The sequence below is a fragment of the Nicotiana tabacum genome, chromosome 14 (assembly GCF_000715075.1).
Source record: "Nicotiana tabacum cultivar K326 chromosome 14, ASM71507v2, whole genome shotgun sequence".
Lineage (NCBI taxonomy): Eukaryota > Viridiplantae > Streptophyta > Magnoliopsida > Solanales > Solanaceae > Nicotiana > Nicotiana tabacum.
Window position 1 is genome coordinate 34,239,886 of NC_134093.1, and position 10,380 is coordinate 34,250,265.

Genomic DNA, 10,380 nt, shown 5'->3' on the forward strand with positions numbered 1-10,380 from the left:
TTGGATCTGTATGTGTAAATGAAGCAATCAGTTGCACCTCTGGGAAAAGTAGACTAGATACCCATTTGACAATACACATTTATTCCACAAATGGTTTTTTGTTTCCCTTTTGTGTGTGGAAGTCTGAGGATGGGTGGAAGTGGAGTGGAGTGGAGGGTTATTTTACACCTTTGGTCCTCTCGTGTTATAACCTTAATGACATTAGAGTTGGTAAACTTAACCCTCCTTCTGAATTCTTTGCTTAATTGAATAACGCACCTTTGTTGCTCTGAATTTTTATGAACATAGCGAAAAAATCATCCTTTTTTGCTTGGCTGTCGTCTAGTCTTGGCATAGCGCTCCTTGCGGTAATACTTGATCCACTCAGGTCTCCGCTGCATACCATCAGTGGAGCCTAAGATTGACCTCTTTTCTAAATAAACCGAACCTCGATACCACATTCATCAAAAAGATATGGCCATCTCTCTAGGTTGCACAACCCTTTTAGATCTCTCTATTCGTGAATGAAAAACGACCACATCGCTCCTTTTAATGGACATTCTTAGCTGTCCTCCGAGGGTTAACACCTCATGAATCAGATCGTGAACTCTTTCAGACCCTTATTTGTGACCTGCTGACATCCCGGCGAAGAGAGTCATTATTTGTGTTACATCTTCGAATTCGAGAGAAGGCTTTCCTCTTATCTTTCAAATTATAGGCATTGAAGCGATCGAGAGAAAGTAAGAAAACTATTGCACACGCCCCCCATTCGCCCTTTACTAATATAATAGAAGGTAAGGCAAAAGCAAAAGTGAAACTACGAGCTAAAAGCAGGCGTGCCTCTCTTATAAGAGAATATGATACCATCCCCACTTTTGGCGCACTTGTTTAATGAGCTAAGCCTAAGCACCATATAAGTCAAAAGCTAGCCTGAGACCTAAAAAAGTAAGGACGAAATCCATCCCTCCTTTTCCAGTATTTGACTAGTAGGGCTAATGAACGATCCTTTGATCTAACTATTGAATTTACGTTGGGTCCTTGATTTTACGTTGGGTCCTTGATTTTGCCTTGCAATGGTTGAGGTAGTTCTATGAGGTTTCCTCAAGATATTTCGCAATAAGCAAGTAGACACTTCAACTTGACACCAATATGTGTTAGGCACAGCCTCGTCTGGCAGGCTTATATACAATGGTTTAATCGTTAGTCAATACGGGCATACGCGAGTCACTTTACTAACAACATGGATCCATTTGACCCCTATTATTAATGTAGTAACGTTAAATCATTTAGTTCGATTTCTGATTTCACTCCCGGTTCTTTTCAATGTATCCTCTCCTCTTACTGACCAGGTAAACATCACACGAAAAGCTTTTGAGAGCTCTTGATAATGTGTTGAGCGGGGTTCTTGAATAGGTTCAAGAGCAAAGTTCAACATTTGCCCTATAATTAGTAATAGTAAAACTTTACTGGTCTGGAGAGACATAGAGAGAAAGAAGAGAAACATATCACAAGGTTTTTTTTTTCTCTCATGTCTTACAAAAGTAATATGTCATTTCTTTTATGGACAAAAGCAATGATTTTCAAATTAAAGAAAAACTCAACACACCATTCTCTCAATCCTTTTTACCCTTCCCTCAACTAGTAGCCAAAAAGGAGGAGTATAACACACAATAATTTTACCACCAGCAAACAAAAAATGTTAAAAAAGAAGGAAAACAAATTAAAAATACATCTAGTTTAAGGATAACCTTCTTCAAAGCAAGTCTCCCAGAATAGCCTGTTTCTTTCCACCTCTTCTTCTACATTTGGGACCATTGTACTCTTAGCAATAATATTATTACTTGATATATCTTCTTCTTTCTCTTCCATTGACTCTCCAAAAAATTGGAAACTCTCTTCTTTTCTGCAACAATGGTATCCTTCATTTTCTTGTTTTTCATCATTTAAGCTATGTTCTTCATCTTGTTCTTCAAAAGCACTAATCACTTCTTGTGAATTTCCAAGAATGTCCTTGGATTCATGACTGCAAGATTCTGCATCATCATCCTCAACAATATTATTGGCTTCATCAAGATTTTCTTGAGAGTTGCCTAGATGAATCTTGGAATCAGATTGAGAGTCACCACTGGCTTCTAATAGGAAAATATTACTACACTTTTCGCTTCTATCTCCAAAAAATTCCATGTTTATTTAATTGACAAATTGGAATTTTAGTGCTCTATTATAATATATAGATGGTTAATACTTGATCCTTTGCTTAAGCTAATATATAGATGGTTAATACTTTAATCCTTTACTTAAGATAATTAATATAATGATTACTGCATAGATGGTGGGATTTTTCGGTTAAGTGCTCGATCTTATCTTTTAAGTGGGATTCATTCATTTCACTCATCCACTTACTTTTTCGAGGGTTTTTGTGAAGCAGTAGTTGGACTCTTTTGTCTATAGAAACATATCACATGCTTTGGGTTGCACTTAAAGGTTAAATTGGAACGGTTTTATCCACTTTTTATGGACACGTCATTCTTAAGCTTGACTAGGTTATGGTTGTGACTTGCGAAAGCATTACATTATCAACACGTAAATTTGAAGTCCATCTGTTCCTTGTTATCTACCGCTTTACCTAAAAAGAATTCCGGTCCAGATATTTTACCTTGTGCAAATCACAACAAAATTGCGCCGGTTGTCTCGGGACTGGCCTTTAAAATTGTCTCCCTTTTTTATTTATAATATGTTTTTCCTTCACCAAGAACTATGGAGCTTGAAATTCTTGTTTGGGGAGGAAATTGTAAGTTAATAATTTGTTATTATTAAAATTATTTTAATGTTGATAATTTATACCTAAATCATTTAGTGATTTGCTTTAAAAAATTTAAAACTTCATTGTGATCCTTAGAAAGTGTTGAAGAAGAGAAAACAAGTCTTCTTCATTTGGTGTTATTTGATAAAATTGATAATTGAGGATCGTTTGTGTTGGTATCAATTTGGAGATTTTTGGAGCAGATTTGGGGTTGTTTAATCTAAAAATTAAAATTGCAATTCGAAGAATACTTGTTCAACAATATAGATAAAATTATGCACATTAACATATAGATTTTGATTGACAATTTAATAGATAGGTCGATTGCAGCTAATACAAATTCACGCCTTTCCACTAGAGTTTGATGAAAAATTGAACAAGCACAAAATCATGCTAATTGAATAGAGTTTATGAACAATTTCGCAAATAGGTGAAATACAAATAGGGGTGTCAAATTTGGCCAAAGCCTAAATGACCCGATGAACCTGCCCAAGGTTGGGCTGGTTATTGACCCGCCCATTTATTGAACTCAGCCCATCTTGACCCAATCAATCTCAACCCATTTAAAGTTGGGGTTTTAGCCTAAATTGATCCATGCGTAACTTTGCCAAAGTATTTTTAAAATAATTTTTTTTTGTTTGGTATGTTATATTTGACCATAACAGAAAAAAGTCTTATTTAGTAATTATACATTTAACAAGAAAATAACACATACTACGTAAAGCTTAATAAGAGTTGCACTGATTGGGTTATGATCCAAATTTTAGCTCACCTTAGCCCAAGTAACTTTTGACCCGCTCAATTATTGGCTCAACCCGATTTGACATGCCTAAAATCTATTCAACCCGTCCATTTAACACCCCTAAACACAGATAACACAAAGTCATGCCAATATGATAGAGGTTGGTACACAATTGAATAATCACAAAGTCATGCAACGGGATAGAGTTTCTAAACAATTAACCATATAAGTAGAATAAATATAATATAAAATCAATCAATCCGGTAATAAAATACCTGACAAGCATAAGTATATGTGAGTCCAGAGGTCATTTATTAAATATGTTAGAAAACATAGATAATATTTAAAAATCAGCCCTTATAGGGTTACTCCTATCAATTACCCGCAAATCATCCGTAGCAACCGAAGTGTAGAGCGACAGTTAGGAGGAGGCCCAGGAGAATAAGGGACCCAAAATGTTGAGCACGGTTGGCATACACCTATCAAATTCCCAAGTGAAGAATTAACTTAAATCGTCCATTCAATCGCTTAAACTAAATATAATCGATAAATATATAATATTTATAATATATATAATTTATATAATATATGTATAATTATATATAGTTAGTAAATAATTTATATATACCAACTAAAAAAGTAAACAATATATTCAACTGGCTATTTATGTAAATATCCCTTTTTTCTTCACTAAATGGGCTAACATTTTTCTTTCTTGTGCTGGCCTTAAACTGGCGAAGGATGGTCTCTACTAGAACCTTCTAGTCTTCAATCCAGTAGTATTTTTCGAGCTTTCATCTTCGTCTGAATTTAGAGCGTATTCAATTAGGCATTCCGAAGTTTCTATACAATACTGCTGCCGTCCGATTAGTCGGAGTTCAAATCCGGTAACAATTCTCCGACGATACTTCCGGCGAAATTTTTGTACGCAAAATTCGAATTTACATTGTCAAAGTAACTTCTTGAGTTACAAAGTTCTGTCCTTTCTTTAATCCAATGCCTCGGTATGCAGACTTTTTTTTCCAATTATTTTCGGTTTTATGCTCATTTTTTCGCTTTTGTTTAATTATTGATCATTTATGTGTTTTTTCAGGTATTACTGTGACTACTGCGACACTTACTTGACCCATGATTCCGTGAGTTTTATGATTCTTTTTTCTTTGTGTGCGTTTCCCTATGTATTAGTATGCTTCAATTTGAATTAAGTTTATGATAATTTCTATTTCTGTTATAATGCCAATGTGAATTTTTTATAAGGTTGGAATATTGGATATATGTTGATTTAACTTTCAAACCATTTTACTCTATAATATGATACTCTTTCTCATTAGAATATCAAATTGGTAAAACGTGTACTTATGTTATTCATTTAACGTACATTGTGCGAAAAATATCAAAGTCTGTTATGTTTAATAACTACTGGGGCATCATCCAGTTAATTACACTTTTCATTTTAAACTGAATGTTTGTATCTGATTTGACATAGTCTGTTGAAACTTGAGAGCTATATTTATGGATTGTTATAAGCACCTTCGCATATGTAAAAAGAGAAATACCTTGTTGAGAAACAATTTAGGAGGTCTGATGCAACTCTTTTATTTTTTATTAGGGAATTCTTCTAGAAAGGCAGAAAAGAATAGTGACATGTTAAAATTTTATTGTAGTTTAGACATGCAGACACTCTCTGAGGTTTTGTCTTGAATTACCATTGCATGTGTGTTATCTATAACAATGTTAAGGAAAGCTAAAATTTGTATCACTTGGACGTAAATGAGATCTGCAACACTGACTTTCAAGTTATATGTTGGAGAGGAAAGAAAATGGATTCCTATATAGAAGAGCAGAATATTATTTTGGATGAGAACAGAGAACTTGAAATATCATTACGAACATTGGGATTATTTGGATTGCCTGTAAAAGAAAGTGATTGGTAATTGATTAACCTCTTGCCGTATTCATTTCAGTGGACATGTAGATCATTTCCTGGAAGTCTGAGGCCATCATGCTCCTTTACAATTAATGCTGTATTACTATGGTTCATACCCATGGATCTGAGTAGTATCAACTTGCACATGATACAACATCATTCCGTGTCATAATTCTTCTTAATAATACATATCGTTGCTTCCTAAATTAGTTTACAGTTATGCCCCTGTTGAGTGGGCCTCTTACTCCAACTCGGAAGTAATGTGGCAATGTAGGATCAAAGGGTATGAAGCTTTTAAATCTTGATGCGGCATTCTGTTTCTCTTGGTATGATGTGCCAAAGGATTTTTCCGTCAAGTTTCTTTGGGAGCTTTTGTCATGTCAAAGTCAAGTAAACATGCTAGCAAAGTTGTTACTCTTACTACTTTAGATTATGTATACTAAAACACCGAACTGATTTTGACTTCATACTGGGAATATGCTGTTAAACCAGTTAAGGCAAGGGTTTGGATTAACCATTTCGGTGCAGAACAAGACGGATATTGGCATTCGAGAAGCGGTTACTCTTTGATCCTTGTAATTCTGGGGCTGCCTTTTAATCAGAACTGATGTACTAATCTGGTACTAAAGCTGAAGATTAGAATTGCAAGATTCTAATTAAAGTGATGCTTACAGCATAGGCCCTAATTCATTTTAGTACTTTCTCAATCAGTGTTCCTTTAACTATTTGGATGGAAAAACTGAAGTTATTGAACTGAGTTAAAAATATCCAGAGAAGAATCCTAAAAATCACTGGTTTAGAAAATTGAATGTAAAGAATGGATGACATCACAGAACTAGGAGTTGGAACAGTGAGGCTACATATTGTTTATTAGATGAAATGGAAGATCACCTATACAATTTTCTTGAGTCATGTGTAAAATCCCATTGACTTTTTAATATGGGTGATTCAAGGCTGTGAATCACAAGCGTATAGGAAAGTGTTATTTTGCTGTTGCACAAGAGAATCAATAATTGTGAGGCAATTCATATTTTCATATAGGAAAGAAGGACTTAGGAAAAGATTGGTAGCTGGTTTAATTCATCCTAGGAAAAAAAAACGAAAAAGGAATAAGATTGATAGCTGGTTTAGAAAGTCTTTTGGAAAGACAGGAATATGCCCATTATTGAACTTATCTCTTGTTGAAAAAAGAAGATACCGACTATTGAATTAGGAAGGAGTTCTTCCCATATGTCAAAGCCTTGGTTGACAGTTTCTCGGTATCTGTGTTGGTAGGAGGTAGCACATACCCCGTGAATTAGTCGAGGTACGTGCAAGTAGTCCTGGACACCAGGTCATTAAAAAATTAGGAAGTATAAACCTTGTGAAAAATAAAATTGCAAAACTAAAAAAAGAAAATATGTAGAAGAACTCATTTGATATGGAGAAAGGGCATGGGTTCAAGTCGGACTCTCGACACTTGCAGATAATAAAAAATAGAACTCATCTGATGTGGACTGCACACTGGCTGGAAGCTATAGTTTGATGACTGTAGGGGTGAAACTAAATGAGATAGGACCAGCATTTTGGAACAGTTGTAGGAGGGACAAAATAATATATGTAGAGGAAAGTTAATCCATAAAATCTGATTGATTTTGAATTGTCATAATTTAGCACCCAAGGGTTTGGCCTAGTGGTCAATGAAGTGGGTGAGAACCATGAGGTATCAGGTTCAAATTCCTGCGGAGGCAGAAAACACTAGGTGATTTCTTCCCATTTATCCGAGCCTTGGTGAATGGAGTTACCTGGTACCTGCTGCTGGTGGGAGGTGGCAGGTATCCCGTGGAGTTGGTCAAGGTGCGTGCAAGCTGGCCCGGATACTACGGTTATAAAAAAAAAAATTGTTCATAATTTTAAGCTTTAACGATTAGTAACTTGTTCCATGACTGAAAATCTTTGCTCTGTTTGAGTGATGCTTCTATTGTCAAAACCCAGCACATATCACTTGTCACCAGGCTGCTTTTTCTGAACTGGGAAGTCAACACCATCCCTGTTACCAGCCGTTCTTGTTCGTAGTGGTTGAGAGAGTCCTCTTCATGCCACTAGGTCAAGAGTCCGAGCCTGGTACCCTAACAAAAAATAGATCCCTGTTACCGCTTTCATTTTTCTGAACATGTCTTGAGGCGAATATTGTGCATACTTTATATGGTATCTGTAATTCCATGGCAATACCTTTATCTTTTCAACTCCTAGGAGTTCTGCATTCTGTTCTACAAATGATTTAGAATGGTTTAAATCTTTCTGCGCTTCTTGTTGCTTGAAGGTCTGATTTCTTAACATTTTCCCTTTCACATTCCCAGCCTTCTGTCAGAAAACAGCATAATGCCGGTTACAAACACAAGGTGTGTCTTCCTATTTTGTAATTTTTATGACAATCTTCTCTCCTAACATGAATGTCATCTTCTCTGTAATGGCACTAATACTAGGAAGTTTTTCAGGCCAATGTACGGTCTTATTATCTGAAGTTTGAAGAGGAGCAAACACAGATTCTGATAGATCAGAAAATCAAGGAGCGCCTTGGGCAGGCAGCAGCATACCAGCAAATTGGTGCAGCTTATAATCAACATCTTGCTGCATTCCCTGGTCAACGACCTCGCCTACCGATGATACCACCTCCTATGCTGCCTGTTCCAGGAGCCATGCCCCCACAATTAGTGCCAGGTGCCAGACCTCCCATTTTGCCAATTCCTGTTCCTGGTCCTCCAGGTACCAATCCATGTAATTGTTTGGTGATTCCTTGGTATTTTTTTGCACTTGCTTTTATCAGGCAGTCTTTGTTTTCCATTTTGTGAATTGAGTGGGATAATATCTTTCTGTTAAATATTTTATGGACTTACTGTTATAAAGCATGTCTTTTCCCTTTTAGGTTGATGTACTTCCTTCAGTTTGGGAGATTTTTCCCAGTACCAGTAAAAGTTCTTTAAAGGTTGTTTCAACTTTCACGTGCTGCAGGTTATGGACCGAGGATCTGACTTATTTTATCTTGTCTAATATGCTCTTTTCTTATCCTTTTTCAAAGAGAACTAATATGCCCTGGGATTAGTGTGGCAAAATAAAAAGTAAATTTTTATTTTTGTCTCATCTCCATGATATGGGCATCTGGTCGCATCAACGAATAAAGCAAGAGCGGCTAGACTAAAACAGTCAAACGTGAATGAGATTATTCTGAATTATGTACATGTTAACTTCTTGATGTGCTTTTTAGGTTATTCCGCGGTTGCTCCAACTGCACCAATTGCAGGACCGGTGCCACCTGTTTCATCCTTGCTGCTGCAACCCAGTTCTCTTCCCGCTCCTCCTGCACTGCACCCCCTTGCAGGTGTTCCAGGTGGAGCGGCTCCACCTACTTCAGGCAATGCCCCTGTTCCTGCCACACAATCAATCTACCAGCCAAATCCCAATGGAATTGCCGCCCCTTCTATGAATGCTACAACTACCAGCTAGGCTTGCTGCTCGAGCCAGAAATACTTTGACTATCTTCTGTGTTCTCCGTAGGATAATTATGGTTTTGGATGAAATGGCAAGAGGAACAATGGCTTCTAAGTGAATAACAGCGCTGAACATCATCAAGTTCTCCTGATAATTGTGGAGAAGAGAAATTACTTCTGCTTCTGGAGTTGAGTCTAGGAAGAATATCAAGTATTTGAGTCTGATGTATGAGTAGTTGCTGGTTCTTATGTATTGTACCTTAATCTTATAAAAGGATCCTTGGACTTCTTGTCAGTATTGCTCTATCAATTCTCCTTAATTGGATTGGTCGTTTGAAATTGTGCCTAAAGTTATTCCTTTTTTTTTCTTCTCATGATTAGCGGTTACAGGACCTATATAACGATTTATTAGTTTAGGATTCGTCAAATTACATTGTTAGCAAGTTTAGAAGAAACAAGTAGCAGTCATGTTCATGCATTTCTGTAGCCTTAACCAAAATCACATCCCCATTCAAGGCCAATCTGAGATTCGAACTTAATGAGTTTTGTTTTGAATTTTTTTGAAAATATGGGTTATATACTTAAAAAGGCAGAAACATATATAAACACTCAATCTTGGTCCTCAATGATATTTAAACTCACTCAATGATCATTTCAACTTGACACAAGTGTATGTCGGGGACACGCGAGGCTAGTTGACAGGTGAGGAATACATCCAACCAATAGACCTCTTTTTTTTAATTGTTTACTAAAAGCAATAGACGAGTTCCATATGGACTAGACTTACTAAGGAGCAAGTTAGATTGACTGTTTTCAGTTACGCTTATTCAATTGACTCGTTCTTGTACGGTTCCTTTGATTGTGACATGGAAAAATGTTTGATTTTAGACAACTTTGGGAAGAGGGGTGAAGGGAATTTGCTAACGTTTTTCTTTATCAATTAATGTATTTTTTTAATTACACGTATCATTTTAAAACGTTTTTCTCCATTAGCAACTTCATCATATAATTTCCAGTGAGTTCTTGTTCGAACTCTGATCGTGTTGGAGAAGAATAAAATCAGATTTCGTTCGAAAATTGGTTAATGTGGGTCATCACTCATTAAGGGTTTAGTCTATTGTGCCGATTAAAAAGAAAACAAAAAAGTTGTTTCATCAAAATGATGAGTTGAATTACATCTAATTGAAGGAGTATAAACAAGTCGCAAGATTTCGAGATTCGGTGAAGCTATTTGAGGATGATTAACATCCGGCGTACACACCAAATCATGTTAACTTATTATAATTAAGTGATATAATGATGCAAAAATGTATATATTTAACTATGGTTAAGCCCTTGAAATTCATGAAAAAAAACACATATTATGCATTTATTGATTTAGTATAAACATCGGACGTGGACAAATTTTTATATTATAAGTCTAAAAACCAAACTAGTTCTAGCAAAAGAAAAATTGGGGAGG

At 36.0% G+C, this 10,380-nt stretch overlaps 1 protein-coding gene across 1 annotated transcript; it reads left to right on the forward strand.

Moving 5' to 3' along the window:
- Positions 1 to 4,198: 4,198 nt before the first annotated feature.
- Positions 4,199 to 9,268, forward strand: LOC107794241 (U1 small nuclear ribonucleoprotein C). Its single transcript, XM_016616748.2, has 5 exons — positions 4,199 to 4,528; positions 4,618 to 4,660; positions 7,791 to 7,832; positions 7,929 to 8,196; positions 8,696 to 9,268. Exons 1-5 carry the CDS (start codon positions 4,521 to 4,523, stop codon positions 8,932 to 8,934), a joined length of 600 nt encoding a protein of 199 aa, XP_016472234.1. The 5' UTR covers positions 4,199 to 4,520; the 3' UTR covers positions 8,935 to 9,268.
- Positions 9,269 to 10,380: the final 1,112 nt, after the last annotated feature.

Bases quoted from the DNA above. Each gene is read 5' to 3' on its own strand.
- LOC107794241 (XM_016616748.2), top strand. The intron at 7,833-7,928 runs GTGTGTCTTCCT...GAAGTTTTTCAG, and splicing joins ATGCCGGTTACAAACACAAG to GCCAATGTACGGTCTTATTA. The intron at 8,197-8,695 runs GTACCAATCCAT...TGTGCTTTTTAG, and splicing joins TCCTGTTCCTGGTCCTCCAG to GTTATTCCGCGGTTGCTCCA.